The sequence below is a fragment of the Aethalodelphis obliquidens genome, unplaced genomic scaffold (genome assembly GCF_003676395.1).
Source record: "Aethalodelphis obliquidens isolate GAN/ISIS:26980383/991018 unplaced genomic scaffold, ASM367639v1 scaffold8, whole genome shotgun sequence".
Taxonomy (NCBI): domain Eukaryota; kingdom Metazoa; phylum Chordata; class Mammalia; order Artiodactyla; family Delphinidae; genus Aethalodelphis; species Aethalodelphis obliquidens.
In genome coordinates this window covers 57,834,763-57,851,886 of record NW_020837952.1, presented here as the reverse complement: position 1 = coordinate 57,851,886, position 17,124 = coordinate 57,834,763, and the positions used below count along the sequence as shown (strand labels likewise).

General features: G+C 56.6%; 1 protein-coding gene across 2 annotated transcripts in view; it reads right to left on the bottom strand.

Moving 5' to 3' along the window:
- The window catches only part of SREBF2 (sterol regulatory element binding transcription factor 2), a 60,520-nt gene continuing 43,396 nt past the window's right edge, over positions 1-17,124 (bottom strand). For both annotated transcript variants that reach the window (XM_027107826.1, XM_027107828.1), the window contains 8 exons: positions 12,578-12,746; positions 10,979-11,096; positions 10,031-10,140; positions 8,738-8,870; positions 6,114-6,282; positions 3,827-4,012; positions 2,211-2,322; positions 1-1,741 (listed from right to left, as the gene is read on the bottom strand). In XM_027107826.1, the coding sequence (XP_026963627.1) occupies positions 1,521-1,741; positions 2,211-2,322; positions 3,827-4,012; positions 6,114-6,282; positions 8,738-8,870; positions 10,031-10,140; positions 10,979-11,096; positions 12,578-12,746 (1,218 nt within the window). In that variant the 3' untranslated portion in view covers positions 1-1,520. The remainder of the gene's footprint in view (positions 1,742-2,210; positions 2,323-3,826; positions 4,013-6,113; positions 6,283-8,737; positions 8,871-10,030; positions 10,141-10,978; positions 11,097-12,577; positions 12,747-17,124) is intronic.

Genomic DNA, 17,124 nt, shown 5'->3' with positions numbered 1-17,124 from the left:
CTGGGTGGTACCAATCTGTGTTTATTCAATAACCTACATCCAGGACACAGTGAATGATTCCACATCAAGGAAGCCATAGGTGTATCCCCCTGTTCAGTGAAAAAACAACCCCCCCACCCCTAAACGAGAATGAGAAAAGGCACAGTATATACACATGACACAAAGGCTGGCTCACCCAGTGGGCCGGGGCCATAAATTACAGTTGGGGCGGGGTGGGCAGGAGAGAAAAAGTGGGTGAGGTCCAAGCTGACTGTTCCAGCCTGCACTTGGCCAGAGGAGCCCCTCTCTGCTGTGTACCCCATCTGTGCTGGGGTCCCGGCCCACTTTCTGCCCCAACCAGCAGGCCCCGGGGTACCAGGCAGCCCTCGGGTCCCAGGAGAAATGGCCTCCGGGTAGGCACCAAGCCAAGGGATCCAGAAAAGTAGGACCACTTTTCCCTCCAGGGCCCCCCGCTCAAGGAAGGGGGCTTCATTCCTAGTGCCCACCTTGGGCAACACTGTGCCCACCCTGAAAAGGGGCTTGTCACTGGGGAGGGGTTGGGGTCTGGTCCCTGCCACCCTGGCTTATTTTCAGGTCAAGAATTAGGGATAAAAACAGACTATGGAGATAGGAGTTGGGGTGACAGGGAGCTGAGAACCAATGAAGCCCCTGGTCCCCAGTCCTTAATGGGTGGCTTCATCTTTCCCAACCCCCTGGGACTAACCCAAGGTTGGGCTGACATCCCAGGGGGCGGGGGAGTGGGAAGGAACAGGACACTTAAATAAGATACCGTTTATTTTTTAAAAAATTAAAAAATTATGCCGACATTATTTCATCCATCCCCAGGTCTGCCCCCTACCTCCCACCCCCCTCCCAAGGGCTGGGCTCCCTCCTTCCCTGGCTCCTTGTGGTAAAGAGAAAACAATGCACTGGCTTTGCTAGGCACAGGGGAGGGGACGCAGACCCAGAGAGAGAAAGAAAGATGCCACAGCAACTTAGCCCTGCATCACGGCAACCCCAAGCACACTGATATAAAAACATTCGTATAAAAAGGGGGGGCGTGCTGGGCACAGTGCCAAGGGTGAAGCGCTCTGGTGCCCAGAGACCTAAGTCCCCCAGAGGGAAAGCCTGATAAACAACCAGGAAGCAGGAAAAGGCGGGGAGATGTTCACAGGAGAGAGTGTGGGAGGGCTGGAGGCGGGGCTGGGCAGCTTGGGAGCTCCCCCTGCCACTTCCATGTCAGGGCGCCCCCAACTCCTGCCCCGCCCTGACTTTCCTCTCTCAGGCCCACTGGGGCCTGGACTGTGGGCATCTATCCACAGCAGCTTTAAGGGGCTCTGCCCAAGGGGCCCACTAGCCTGAGGTGGTCCAAAAGCCTTGGCAGGTGACAGCTCAGAAGCCACGGCTCATCCCACAGCTCCCAGAGGGAGGAGGGAGACTGGGAGGCAGAGGAGGAGGGAGAGGAACACAGACAGAGGGAGGAGGGAGAGAGAGACTGAGAGACAGAGGGAAGTGGTGGCCGAGGTGGGCAGAGCCGGGGGTCAGGAGGCGGCGATGGCAGTGCCGCCCCCTAGCTTGACAATCATCTGCTGGCAGTCGCTGCACGAGCGCCGGTCGCCCACCTTCTCCAGGGTGCGGGCGGCCTCCGCCAGCAGCACCGCCCGCTGGCCCGGCGAGGAGAGGAAGGAGAGGGGCAGGTGGCGGCAGGCCAGCAGGATGGCGGTGGCCCGCTCTCGCTGGCCGGGCCAGGCGTCCGCCTCTCCTGTGGGAACGATGAGACACGCACTCGCTGAGATGAGAGCCCGCCAGGACGCAGGCGCTGTTCCCAGGGCTCAGTGTGAGCTGGTTTATTTAATCCTCACACCCCTCAAGTGAGGGAGGTTCCAGTGCCCTGCCTAGTTCAGAGATGAGCTGAACCCGAGGTGCCACAGGCTATTACTCCGAGGCGGGGCCGAGGTGTGGCCCATCAGCGCAGCCGTCCCCTCCTCACTCGGGGTTGGACCACGTGACAACGCGACCAAGGCTGTCCCAGCCCCACAGCACCTCGTGGACCCTCCCCCGGCACCCACCAAATCAAGCCTCGGGTTTCCTCGGTTCTCGCGCTGCCTCTGAGAGCCCTGCAGATGCCGAGGGCAGGGCAGGGCTGGGCTCCTCCCCCGTTTCCCCGCCCCTCCCCAGGCAGGGCCCGCCCAGGCCGCCCAGGCCGTGGCGCAAGGTGCCGGTGGGCTCACCATGCTTGGCGTTCTGAGCGGTGCGCCGTCGCAGGCTGTGCTCCAGCAGCTGGTGGGTACGGGTGGGGCTGGCCCCCGCCATCAAACGCACGGTGGCTTCATGCAGGAACACCTGGGAGGTGCAGGGGGACACAAGCCGGGCGTCCTTACCTGTCTGTGCCCCAATAGGTCTCTCTCCCTGCAGCATCTCGTCTGCCACCCGAAGGCACCCCTTCTCCTCTCCACAACACCCTGCCCTGCTCACCCCTTGAAAGCAACCTCTCTCGTCCTCACTCTGACCCCCGACACAAGCCAGGCAGGAAAGGGGAACACAGCACAGGCCACCTGGTGGGGCAGGAGCAAGGCTGCGAGCTGAGAAAGAGGCCAAGGGCTGCCTCCTCTACCGCTGACCTGGAGCGCCAACGCGCCCTCTGGGGTTGGAAAACAAGTAGCCTGGGGGGACCCGCACTTCGCTGGAGGCTGCCTCCAGCTGGAAAACAGGACAGAGGTGAGGCAGGGACAGGAGGGGGCAGGGGGACGGCTGCGCTAGCACCAAGGAGGTTCAGGGTCCTGTTGCCTCCTGTTTTTTCAGAAAGGAACAGAGTCCAGAGGTTTCCAGGTGAAAGTCTGCAGCTCTTCTGTAAATACGAGTCACTGGGGATGGGGGGCCAGGCCTAGGTCTCTAATTTCTTAACATCTCAAGGTTCTTTTACACCTTAACATCTCAGTGTGTGAGGAGCGCTGCCCTGGAAGGCACCGGGGGAGGCGGTGAAGGGCTTCCGCAGGTGGCAGTCTTTTCTGAGGAAGCCTTTGATGGGGGCCACAGTGCCTGGGGCACACTTCCTCTTCTCCACGGTGAGGCGGGTGGCTCTCACATGACTGTACTCCATCTGCCGTGTCTGTCCTGGCTCGCTGCACACAGGGGCCATAGCGTAACCCTGCGAGGGCCCCATAGCTCCCTAGGGTGGGGGCAGCCTCACCCTGAGCCCTTCTTTTTCGCACCCTTCCCTCCCCACACTTCTGGCCTTCTCGCTTGAATTTCTGGAAAATAATTCAGGCAGCGAGAACATGCTGAGTATATTACCCTAATTAGCAATAAAAATAAACCAAACAATGAAATGATTTGCGTCCAGCAAGCCCAGTTACACATCTGCCCCCAGAGCTTATCTCAGACCATGTAGCCATCGCCAAGGGGATGTTACGTGGGGCATCGGGCAGCAGAACCAAAGCCCCCAGGGGCTCAGAAAAAGAATGATAGGCATGTCTAGGGGCATTCTGCTGCTCTGACACCAATTATGAAAGCCAGAGTAGAGAGCTTCCTCACGGCCTTCCCGCCCCTCTCCGCTGAGGCTGGGAGCCCCTTCTTGCTCCCACTGCCCCCAGAGCCCCCCATTCCCGAGTTTAGCTGGTGAGGCGCAATCTGTGTTGTCCTCTGTCTGCGGCTGTGTGGCCTGCTCACCACCACGCTCCAGGGCTGGGCACACAGCAAGTACTCCACCAACATGAGCCAAACAAAGGGATACATGGCACCCAGCCCAGTGCCTGATAGCTCAGCTGACCTCAGGAGACCGACTCCACGACCCCAGGCCAGTGCTGTGCGGGGTTCTGCCCTCTCCCAGCAGCAGGCCGGGCCTCACCTTGCGGTAGGCCGGGCGGAAGCTATGTGCCAGCCTGCGCAGGCTGCCCAGGTCCCGCTGGAAGCCAGCCAGCTCAGCGCCCGACGCGTGGTAGGTCTCACCCAGGGCCTGGCTGGCTCCTGCTTGTTTCTGCCAGAGTGCTGTCCGCAGCGACAGGAGCAGGTCACAGGTCAGCAGCTGGACCACCTGCAGGGTGGGCCACGAGGGAGAAGACAGGTGACTGGCCGATTCCTGGGGCAAGGATCCCAGCCCCCACCAGGCCCTCCCCAGCCTGACACCCGGCAGCTCCGGGACGAAGGGCGGAGCCCCAGACGGGGGAGCCTGGAAAACACCCCACAGGGAGCAAGAGAACACCTGGAGAGTGAACTTAAGCTCACGGCATCTAGTCCTTTCCATGGCCCCAGGTGGTAGATCTGTTCTCCCATCTTGCGGGTGAGGAAGCTAAGGCTCAGAGAGAGGCTGCAGGCTCATGCAGGGGACACAGTGGCGAGGACACAGGCCTGATAGGAAGTCGCAGGTCCCTCCCACCTCACAGGAGCCCTCTCAAGGCTGGCCGGGAGGCTGAGATACTCAAAAGGTGCCTTGGCCCCATCCTTCCAGTGGAATCCAAAAGCCTGAAGTGGCAGCACAGCCTGGAGATGGAGGACCAGGGAGAAGAGGCTCGCTTCAACAGAGGGCAACCAAGGCCCGGCCCAAGTGGCCTCTGGGGTCAGGGAGACAGGAGCCCAACAAGGCAGAGCCGCAGAGCAGCTGAATGCTTGGGTTTGGATCCACTGACCCAGATCTACCCTGACATATGACCAAACCTCCCTGAGCCTGTTTCCTCACCCACAAAACGGGCACCTCAGGGCTGCAGTGAGCATCACATGAGAGAATGCGTGGAGGCAACATGCCCGGCCTCAGAAGCACTGGCCTCAGCCCACACTGGCGCCATTAAGCACAGATGCCGCCAGGCGCCAAGGCCAGGCCACCTGCCTTGCTCCAGAGGGCCCTCGGCACCAGGGAGCAGCGCTTCTCGAGATGGGTCACATGCAGCCCTCAGGCTCTGATGGACTCCCCCAGGCCATTCCTCATCTTGTGCAGCCTGGCTTTCCCCTTCTCCAGGGTGCTGGACCTGGGGAGCTCACCGTGCTGCCCCAGACCTGGACCCTGCCTTGAACCTGCACGTTGGCTGACCCTCGGCCACAGTGTTTTTTGGCTGCTGACAGCTTGGTGGGGGGGACACGGATGAGGTCTCTCTCCTCAAACAAAGGTGGCACTTCTAAGAGGTGGGGTAGCAGCCTGGGGCTGAATTCTGCCCCCGAGGGAGGCCAGCTTCTGTGGAGTTCCCTTCTTCTAGGCCCATTCTCCCACGCAGGAACCCCGATCCCAAGGGTGCCCGCAGCCTCTCTCTCCTTCCCCAGACTAAGCTGAGACAGTCTAGTTCTCACGAAGACGAACAGTACTGGACACCAGCGAGGAATCGCACAAAGCGAGCTGTGGCTCCCCTCGAGCCTCTGGTCTTGGGCCCTGTCGGCACACTGCTTGTCCTGTAGGGCTGCCTGCTGTCCTGGGTTCACCCCAGAGTCTGCGGCCACTGATGACCTCTAGCCAGAAGTGCCAGACCAAACCCTAGTGAGGGGCTCAGAGCCGGACCCTCCAGGACACACCTCCTGTCTCCCTTTCTGGAGTGAGACCACGCTCCTCCCTGCGAACAGATGATGCTTCACCTTCAGCTGCGTGCACGCCTCCCCTCCCCTCTCCTGGATGGCCCTGCCTTGTGACCCAACAGCGAGAGCAGAGCCCTCTGACAAGGCCTGGCTGGAAGTCTCTCGAGGGCTGGGCAGGCCTCTGTGATGCACTGTGGAAACATTGCATGGGTACCACCAGAACATGCAATGCAACTACAATGCACCACAGCTGCCCGCTCGAGGGTGTGCAGCCAGCCACGGGGGTGCCCAGGACGCTCAGCTGGCTCAGGATGTGCATGTGAGGGGGCCCGTGGGGGCCTGGGGAGTCGGGCAAGCTGCCTGGAGCAAATGCAGAGCCCTGGCCAGCTGAGGTTCGCCTGGGGCTGACCAAGCTGAGGGCCCACAGGACCCAGGACTCAGGTGGGAACACGTTTGTCCAAGTACTGAAAGGAAACCCACCTGGACCCACAGCCTACGATCTGGGGAAGGGGGCTGCTTGCCTTGCCTGGTCTGTCTTTCGCACAGCCCCATGGGCTGGGTGGGCTCAAGGCGGGTCAGAGCGCTCTACCCAGCAGAGCTGAGCACCTCCCCGAGGGGCCAGAGAAGCCCTCACTCACATGGCTGAGGGCTGGGTCGCAGGCGGCCCCACTGACGTTGAGGCTGCTCCACAGGTGGCCACTGGCCCTCTCGCAGTGGCAGAAGGAACTCTGCTGCCCGTCCGCCTTCCCAGAGAGTGAGGCGTGCATAGCTCTGCAGGTGTGGAAGACGGCCTTCACCAGGGGGCTCCTGGGCGGTGAGAGAGGCAAGAGGCAGGATGTCAGTGCATGTCGCCTGTGGAGAACGAAGGGGGAGCCCAAGCCGGAGATGACTGCCCCCTCGCTGCTGTGACACGTGGGTCTGTCTGTTAAACCAAATGCTGCCATCATAATGGTTCCAGATCCCCAGCTCCAGATCGGAAATGCCAGCCCTGACTGAGGGAGGCTTCCCACCCCTAAGCACCTTCCTCATTCAAGGAAGGTTGACGGTGTTCATTTCCTAGTGAAGGAGTCTGATGATAAATGCATTAGATGCTGACTGCGTAATGCCAGGTGGTGCACGTGCCATGAAGGAAAGTCACGCAGAGGAAGGGGGTGGCATTTTATAAAGGATAGTCAAGGACGTCCTCTCTGGAAAGGTGACACTCGCGCAGAAGGAACCTGAGGGAACTCCTGAAGGAAACGGGGAAGCAGGAGTGTGGATTTCTAGGAAGGAGGGTTCCAGGCAGAGAAGCAGCATATGCAAAGGCCCTGAGTGTCTGACACATGTGAGAATATCCAGGAACGAGCATGGCTGGAGGAGGAAGTGAGGGGAGCAGAGGGAGAGCAAGCTCTAAACAAGGCCCTTCTCAGCCTGGCTCCCATCCGCCTCTGACCCTGCTCCAGGCTCCAGGCAACCGAAGCTCATCTCCTCTCCCTTCCTCACTCCTTGCCTCTGCTGACATGGGTGCCTCTGCCTGGAATACCCTTTCTCACCATTTCCTACTTGTCTCCTGAGACTTGTTCCACCTGCCCGGCCCTCTGGTCCGCCTTCTCCTGTCCTGCCCCCCACAAGCCTCCTCTGGCTGGCCCCCGGGTCAGGCCCCCTGGCTCCCCCAATTATGCGCCTCCTTCCCTCACCAGGCGCTGTGCGAACTCCCGGAAGCTGACTGGCCTCTGGCCCGGAACCCCTCCCAGCGATGCGCCGGCTGCTTCACGGGAGCCGAGACTGGCCTGGCACAGGCAAAGGCTCCCACAGGAGAAGGCGCCGAGCAGGACGGCCACTGTCTATTCGCTTACGGCTATAACTTGCTGTCCTGTTCACTGCCGCCTCCCAGAGCCCAGAACGCAGCCGACACCGAGTACGCCCTCAGCTAAGTATTCGCAGAAGGAATGACGGAATCATGGAAGAGGTACAGGAGACCCCAGAACGCGGCTCGTGGCCAACAGGAAGGGATCAGAGACGCAGGCTCAACCACCAGGGCTGCCACTAAGAAGCCGCCTAAGATGGTCATTCAAACAATCTGTGCCTCAGTTTCCTCATCTGTAAAGTAGCCACAATACCACTCGCTGCTACCTGTGGTGACGTACAGTACTGGTCCCATTATCTGCACCTGTTCTCTAACGGCCATTGCCCCAGAAGCCAGGTGTTCAACTCTTCGGAGAAACTTAGCCTCGTTTCATAGAGCAGGTCAGGGAGACAGTGGGGAGGCTGGGATTGGGGGAGGGGTCCCACAGCATCATTATCCCTAAAGAGCAAAGGGCCCCGGAGTGACTGAGTTCGGGGGAAGGAACGCCCGCTGGGGGTCTCAGCTGCACACTGGGGCTCTGTTCTTAGAAGTGAGGTGACTTCAGATGATTTGCCCGCTGAGCCTCAGTTTCCTCAGGTGCGTTGGCTGGGAGAAAACACACACAGGGTGGGCGCTCACTGGTCAGGGTGCTTAAAAATGGGTTACTTAAATGAAACTGGAGTGTCAGACCGACTTTAGGGAAACTGCCTCAACCTGCTTTTCTCAGCTCCCTCCCGCTCTCCTGGTTAAGCATCTGCTCAGCCTTGGCTCTGAGGAAAGACCCAGTGAGGCCTTTCTGTCTTGGAGCATTTTACCATTTCTCTCGAATGGCAGAGGATGTCAGGGACACTGAGATCCAGTCAGAAGCAGCCAGGACACCGGCGGGCTGCTCGTCACTACGGGCCAAACGCCCCCGAGAAGCAGGCGTAAGTCCCCCAAGAGGACAGTCAAAAGCTCTCCGGTGATGCCTTGTGCTAAAGGCCTGTTTAGTGATAGCGCCGGTGGCGGGGTGGAGGGCGGCGGAGAGGAAACTGGATGCAGTGCTGGCACCTGAGAGAAGGATCCTCGGCCCTGCACAAGCCGGTGCTGGCTGTAAGCCATCAGCACCCTGCCCGGCTCCACCGGGAGCTTCTGAACATGCTGGGGGCTGCCGGCTCTCCCCGCCCATCAGCCTGTGCAAGGAGGCCCGGAAGCAGCGTGGACCGCTGCTGGGGTGACACACACGGACAGACGTGCTCGCCACGTTTGGTCTCTCCATGGTGCCCTCACCCCCTCACTTCATCTCTCCATCTGTCATGTAGTCCCCAGGCTGCCTGACCCTTCACCCAGATGGCCACCCAGACCTGCTCCCTCCCACTAACCCAGTGAGCCTGGCACAGCTGGCGCTGGGGACTCCCCTGGAGAGAAGCAAGCAAGTGGTCAAGGGGGGCTACGCACTCTGTCACTTCCAGGGCCTTGGGAACACGCTCCACTTCGGTAAAGTGAGCGCGCACAGCTGCGTCGTCTCCCTGGAGCCAGCTGATGGCCATGGTGATCGCGGACGTCCACCACCGACAGACAACGTCTGGACCTAGAGGTGAACAGAACCAAACGCTGCTCCAGCACCCACAGAAACCAGAGCCTGCTGGCTGCACCTGGTTCCCATCGTTCGTGCCACCTCTCCCTCCTGGCGATGGGCTGGGGCCTGTGGGCTGCCCTCTCACACGATTCTGGTGGAAGCGCCAACCAGCACCATCTCAGAACACATCTGGCAATCTGTACTAACAGCCTTAAAAACGTTCACTCCTGTTAACCTAGTAATCCCATTTTTTTGGCAATCCATCACAAAGCAATTGGCCTAGAGAAAAAAGGCTCCACGAAGATGTTCACTGTGGTGTTATTTTTAAGTAAAAAGCTGGAAACAACCTAAACTTCCAACAGTTGTGAAAAGTGGTGTTTCCAAAGTATTTGTAGTAACAGGCTCAGGTTAGAATCTTTTTAGTGTTTTCCTCTCTGAGGCTAAGTTTTCTCAGTGAACCTGTACGATGAAAGGCCTAAGAACATGTTCTTTTCTAAACTCTGAAATAAAGACAGGCCACGAGGTCAGTGGTCACGATGGGGCGGCTGCTTCTCTGGGATCCTTCTCTCTCTAGGGAGAGCGGCCAGAAGGGAGCTCCGTGTCGCTGTCCCCCAGCAGCCTCAGAAGCGCAAGAGGTGACAGCTCGTGTGCCATCACCCAGATGGCAGTTTAGAGACAGAAGCAAAGAACGTCCTGGTGACAACTCAGTCGGTGGTTGTGCTGTGCCACCCAAGGCAACGGGTACTGTAGCAATATAGGTGCCCAGATGAAAGGCCTCTTTGGCAGAGTGTCAGACCCAAGAGCAGCCCCGGGGACCACTGTGTATTGAAAGGTGAGCCCCTCCCCAGCTCCCGGTGCCGGGACCACTTGCTGCCCGTTCTGAGCGTTTGGGAGAATTCCTGACCTGCCCCACCCATCCAGGGCCCAGGGAGGGCACTGACTCACTCATCGTCACACTTCTAGGAGAATCATGATCTCCTGGCCCCAAAACGCTGTCCAGCACGGCGGAACTGTGCATGAGGGCTACATGGGGGCTGCAGATACACACCTCAGATCCAGAGAAGATTCTCGAGTGCAGACTCATAACTAACCCTGGACCCTGGGACACAAGGGCTGTGAAGGGCTGAATCAAGCAACCTGAGGCCTGCGGAGCTGCCCCACAAGATGCTTACCAAGGGCTGACTTGAGCACGCAGCTGCTGGAGAAGGGGGCGGTCACAATCCCCACCGAGTCCACAAAAGAATTAAGTAACTTCAGGTACTCCAGAGCACTGGAGAATTCACTAGGAAGAAAAGAAAGGGTCCCACACACATCAGAATGTACACAAGGACCACGCTCATGGCCTGGCTGGTCAGCCCCCAGCTCTGAGACCCACCACACCAGGCGCCCCGAGCTCTGCCTCTCACACCACTCACACTCTCCCCAGGCTGCCCTGACACCGGTTCTGACACTCTCCCCTCTGCCGGGAGAGCCAGCTTTCTCTTGCATCCCTCGCCCTTCAAGACCTAATTCAACTGTCGTCTCTGCCCAGAAGTTTTCTGACCTCCCAGGTAGGACCGCCCTCCCCTCTCCGCTCAGGTGCACTCCAGTCAGGACCTGGGCCGTGAACCAGAGTGACCTTGGCCTGTCTGCCTCTCAGGTCTGACTCTGTGAAGGAAAGACTGCACTCAAAAACTCTGTAAGAATAAGACACTGTCTGACACACTCAGTACAGGTCGGGGTCCCACAAGGTGTCTGGGCCAGAGCGCCTGCCTTCTGCCGAGCTCCCCACATTCCACTCCACACCCTCCACAGGCCACCCTTCCCCTGGCAAAGAGCAAAGCAAAAGAATCAAATCCCTGACTGCTCCGAGAACTGACTCCACTTGGTGAAGGGATGGGTAAAAAGGAGAAAAAGGCGGAAAGTGATACGCTTGGTCTGGCAGTACAAGGCAAAGAGGCCAGGTCAGAGCCCGCAGAGGGCCCTCGCGGGGCTGCCAGGTTCAAGAAGTAAACATGAAGGAATCCCTGGATCTCCCTCTTGACCCTACACTAGGGCTTGTTTCCTTCTAGGCCTCACAGCCACCTCTGCGCTTCCCGGGCAGACGGCCCGAGGCAGGGGGCCCCTCCTGGGGTCAGTACCTGCTCTCCTCTTCCTGGTCTGCAGCTTTCTTCTTGGCCTGAGGTTTCACCAAGGACTCCACAGCTCGCTCCAGCAGGTTCCTGCAGAAGGCCTGGTGCACCTGGGCGATGGGGTCGGCTGAGGAAGAGGAGGCAGGCCGGGAGAAGGGTAAGTGGGTCTCACTTATGGGCTCATTTTGCCTTACAGAGAAAATAGAGGGTGGGGAGAGGAACCCAAGGAGCAGCTGTCCCCTCCGAATCGGGGCAAACGTCCTCAACAGACCCCAGCACTGCTTGTTGAACAGTCAGAAGGTGGGGATGGGGGTGGGGAGGGGTGGGTCCTGGACTGGCTCCGGGGGCGTGTGAGGAGTGCTGTGCCTCCTGGCGCAACGGCCAGCGCTTCCGTTCAAGGTTGGGAGCTGTGTGGCGGCCACAAGCCTCGTCAGGAGACAGGAGATGGGAAGGTGGACAGTACACCTGTGCACGTCTCAGGGACGGCCTCTTCTCCTGCGGCCCAGGAGGACAGCCAGCAGAGGGGCACGTGGCGCCGGCTGCTGCCTGGCGGGATTAGGGAAACGCCGCTCCCGCTTACCAGAGCCTTTGCGTGAGGCCTGTGGCCGGCAATCGTCTGGCTGAGCCTATTAAACAAGAAGCCTTGCAATGCTTGTGACAGCTGACTGTCACCGACAGGCCCCCCCAGCTGGCAGGGCGTCACCAGCCTTCCCCTCACTCACACGCCACAGCCGTGTGGGTTTCAATTTGACAAGAGCGGGGAGGCAGGACACTTATGAACACATTTTGGGCGAGAAGGCCTAGAGCCAGAGCCACCAGAGGTGAGAGAGCCAGGGGCAGTCCACGGCGCAGACAAAGCAGCCTGGCGACGCAGCTGAGATTTACGATGGCTTTTGCTTTCATCCTTACTTTCTGGTGTTGTACATCACTCTTCCTTTGAGCAATAAAGTTATTAAAAAGAAACGACGGTGGAACCTCCCTTCCCCACAAAATGTTTGACACACACCCCTGTACCTGCAGGACATGTCTGACTCGCCCCAGACTCCCAGTTCAGAGAGAGGAAAAGCGCAGAAAGCAGAAAGCCACGGCTGCTCAAGTCTGAGCCACCCCGAACAGCCTCTCCTGCTCCGAGGCCGGGTGCGGGGACTCCAATCACTGTCAGACACCGGGGACAGCAAGCCAGCATCGCCTCCCAACGCCTGGAGCCCTGTCCCTGCCACCACTCTGAGCACTTGATGACCGTCTGTCGCCTGTTGTTCCCTAACTGCTCCGTCTATGTCTGTCTGCTTTCCAGGGGGAGCGGGAGATTGGGGCCAGCAAACAGCAACTCCACACATCCTCTGAGTCTCCAAAGCGCCCAGAACAAGGGCAAGATTCCAGCTGGTGCTCAATCACCATTAGTAATGTGTGGCGGTGTGACTGATGTCAGGACCACGGGCTCTGCATGTCAGAGAGAGGCGAGCTGCAAACCCAGCTTAGCTGCTGACCAGGCTCATGACCTCCCTGAGTTTAAGGAAAACATGGCTGAGGCATCCTGTGTCCCCACGTGTCTGGAGTGTAGCCACCCTGTGGTACCGGTGGCTCTCATAGCTGCACAGGTGCTCTCACCTGGGTTCCTCTGGGCACAGTACAGACTCTCCTTGGCAGCCGACTTCACGGACCAGCTCCGCTCCATGAAAAACTTCTGACCCAGGGGGTGGCAGAGCCAGCGCAGCGAGTCGGGAACAGCGCTGCGCTCGGGGCCACACAGGCTCTGGGCGCGACTGAGGAAGTAGCTCTGTGGAAGGACAAGGACCACGGTGACAGCAGGGTGGCAGAACGCTGGCTGCGCCACCATGGTGGAGGCAGACTGGGGAAGGGAGGTCAGCAGGAGGGCTGGGGCACTCACATACCTGGAAGGAAATGCCCTCACTGAAACCAGGGCCATGGCCCTGGTGGAGTCTTCCGGGCTCTATGACCGCATACAAGCCCCAGCTGGATGGGGGTGGGGCCTCAAGGCACCCACGGGGGCCCGGCTGCACCCTGTCCTGCTGGGTCTGCCTAACCCGACTCGAATCTTGTTCTGGGCTGTGCTGGCATTCAACTGCAGAGCTGAGGAGGGCTCTCCCAGGCCCCTCGCGGCACTTTAGCCCTCAGCCCCGTCAATGGCGCTGCACCCTAGCCAGGTGGCCCACTGGGTCCTGGGACTTTTTCTCATCTGTCATTTTAATTACATATCTTTCAGAGTATTTTTAGGCAAAACTGTATTCTGCTTTGACTAATTTTCATCTCTTTTACCTCTGAGTGTGAAGCGTTTAGAACAGGCGCCCAGCAAGTGGTCAGTGACTGTTATTTACCATCACTGTCACTCTAGAAAGCACTGGAGTGAAAGGGCAGCCCTGAGACTCGTCCAGCCCCCTAAAGAGAACCCCCTGCCATCCCTGGATGAGTCCTTGACGTGAACACCCTCTTTGCTGGACAATTCAAAGAGCCAGTGCCCCAGTTTCCCAGGCCCCTCTTCTGCCCACAGGATAACATCACTCCAGGGCCCCAGGAATAAGAATTGTAGGGACAATGCTGTCTAACCATGTTTTCAGAAATTGTGTCATTTTTTGAGTAAGGATATCTTTATTCTAAAACCCATGTTTTCCAACCCATAAAAACCACTCGATACAGGCCAATCTGAATGAGAAGCTCAGCAGAGAAGGATGGAGGGAGAGAGAAGCGTGAGATGCAGGGAGCCCAGAGGAGGGGCTGCTGGGCTGGGCAGTGGACCTCAACCTTTACACTGCAGCCCTCACCTCCACAACGAAGGTAGCCACCTCCTTGTCTGGTTCAGTCTGATGGTTCTGACCTTTACTGGGCTCTGAGCAGCCATCAGCTACTGTGATGGCCTCAGAAGACTTGAAGGCCAGGGTCAGAAATAGCCCTGCCAAAGTACCACTCAAGAAACGTGGACCAAGGAGACTGGCTTTCTTGGGGAACCTGGTGACGGCTGCCTAAATCCAGAAGAAAAGGACCCGGCCAAACTGTTCTCTAATGTTATCATGGCACTCACAGGACCAGGCGGGGCATGTCACTTCAATCTCTAATCACAGGGCCGGCAGCGCTAATGGCCTTTCCTCCTCTTTGCTGATCACCATACTTTAAAAAGGGGACTGGAGAGCAAATGTAGAGAATTCTATGACCTTCTCCTGACCCTCAACAAAGCCCTCCCTGGATGTGAGCTTGTAACTGCAACGGTCAGAGAACAGCAGCTGAGGAGCCTGAAGGGGACAGAGGTTGGGGGTGGTTTGGTGGTAATTCCAGGCCCTTTGAAGACTGCGAACCTTCTAACAGTTGCCCCCAGCTCTCTCCTGAGAGCACATACCTGACAAGCAAGGGAGCTTGATGGCTGCTCCAGGGGAAATCTAGGACCACTGATCCCTAAGAAGGGCCCAAGCGTCACCAACAGAAGCAGAAACAAAGCCTGGTTAGGTGATATTGCAAGAGGAACCCAAAGAAGCGATTTAGAAAATCATTAAGTTAAAATACATTTTTAAGCTTAATTCTTAGAAAAGAAAAACTTAAGTTATAACACATCTCAGCAGGAGGGGGAGCTCCAGTTTAGTGGTTTGAATTAATAAGAAATATAAATCCTGGGATAGTCATCCACGGCATGGCTTCTAGAAGGGAAACTGAGAAAATAACTTCTGTTGCTCTTTTTTTTTTTTTTTTAACAAATACATTTATTTATTTATGGCTGCGTTGGGTCTTCGTTGCTGTGTGTGGGCTTCCTCTCTAGTTGCGGCGAGCAGCGGCTACTCTTCGTTGTGGTGCGCGGGCTTCTCAATGCGGTCACCTCTCTTGTTGCAGAGCACGGGCTCTAGGTGCACAGGCTTCAGTAGTTGTGGTGCGCGGGCTCAGTAGTTGTGGCTCACGGGCTCTAGAGAGCAGGCTCAGTAGTTGTGGCTCGCAGGCTCTAGAGCGCAGGCTCAGTAGTTGTGGCACACGGGCTTAGTTGCTCCACGGCATGTGGAATCTTCCCGGACTAGGGCTCGAACCCATGTCCCCTGCATTGGCAGGCGGATTCTTAACCACTGTGCCGCTGGGGAAGCCCACTTCTGTTGCTCTTTTAATTTTCCTGGTATTACCACCCCATGATCATTTCCTAAATTTTACAGACACCAGAATTCACTCAAGCTGGGGCTGAGGAGCAACCTCACCACCATAACTCATCTGCTAATTGCTGAATTGAGAGGCTGTGGCAGGAGACTCAGAACTGTTCGGATCCTGAGGGCCACCCTGTACCCCTGGGCCAGTTCCAACTCCAGGTTATGTCCTCCCACTCCAGTCCGACTCGGCGGTTCTCAAACTGTGTGCCAAGGCACCCCAAAACACCGCAGCAAACGCCACAGGGGTGCCGCTGGATATGTCACACTTTGGGGGGAAACACAGCAATGCTCAACATGAATCGGACACCATGTAAACTGCTAGATGGAGGCAGTTCGGTCTCAATGTGAGACTGCATGACCGTCCTCTGGGTGGTGTCATCTTTGGGAAGCTGAGTTTTTGGAGGCTGTTTTAATAAAAAGCAAGTGCAGCGTGAAAGCTGGTGTGGGACAGGAAGTGAAGGTGGTGGTGTCCAGCCTGATTTCAAAGTCTGAGAAGGCACATGCAGCAGGCACACACATCCCATTAGTAAGTATCTATGGTTATTAAGAATAGAACTCAAACATTATATCTTCCTTCAGTTTTGTGTATTATTTTTCCAAGTGGCCACTAAGTTGTTAAGACAAGTATCTATTAAGATGTTTGCACCTAATTAACAAACAGAACTGTTAGGTATTTCCTTTAGCCCAAGGAAACCATGAAAAAAATTACTGAGGCACAAAGGGTGCCGCGAACCAAGAAAGCTTGGCAGCCTCTGGTCTACACCATTTTCACGGAGGCCAGCCCTCTGCGTGACCCCCAATGCCTGACTCATTTGCTGGCTAAATACATTCCACCAAATTCAAAGCTTCTTCCTATTTAAGAAAGTACTATCTGGGTCTCTCATTCCCCTTCCAAGAGAAGCAAACAGATGAGAGGAGCAGCTACTTTCCTAGAGACTGGTTCCTCTCCTCTTCCCACCTTACTGAAAATGCACACTTGGCGATACCACTGATTTTCCAAATATTGATACTCTTTGACCCAGCATCACCATCTCTAGACTTAACCTGAAGAGGTATTGTACAAGCGGGTGAGGGTACTTCCTGCAGTACTGTTTCTAACTGCAAATGCTGGAAACAACCCAAACATCTAGCAGCGGCACACTGGCTCCATCAAGGACAGTATTTACACATGCTGGAGCAGCAAGTGGAATAGGAGGCAACAAAGAAAGAGGCCCAAGACTTATAATCTGGTTGAAAAAAGCAAGTGGCAAAACAGGGTTTCTGATATGATCACATTAAATAAATTATAATGCATATATGTTCTGACGTGCAGGAAGAAAACTGAGGAAATGCACGTTAAACTGCTCACTGCTTGTTAGGCATACCCAATATTTTTGGGGTGGGGGGACACTCATTAGGGAACCATTTTCCTGATCCTCAGCTGTTACACACATGCCTTCCTCAAATGGGCTGAGTAGCCCATTAAAGAACACCTGTGTCTTAGCAACAAAGACAATCAAAACCCCAGTGGGATTTCTGGGATGACGGGATGATCCTAAAATTTATAAGGCAAGGTAAAGAGCAAACACTAGTCACTAAAGCCGGAGGACTGACACTTCCAGATATCAAGACGTATTCGAGGGGTTGGCCATTAGGGGTGTGCGGTGTTGGTGCAATGGAACTGACTAGAGAGTCCAGAAGGAGACTCATCACACGTGGACATTTAATTTAAGCAAAAGGTGCCACTTGGTGCGGTGCAGAAAGGGCAGTCATTTTAACAACAGATTCTGGGGTTGGGAGATAATACATATGAAAAAAAGTCGATCTTGCACCCCTACCTCCAGCTCATACAAAAATCCATTCTAAGTGGATTATAGACCTATGTGTGAACATTTGAAAATAAAGAGACTAGCAGATACCATAGGAGAGTATCTTCATGACTTTGGGGTAGGATAAAGATATATTAAACAGGACATAAAATGTCTAATTGCTAAGGAAAAGACGAATAATCTGGATTTCATGAACATTAAGAACTTATGCTCA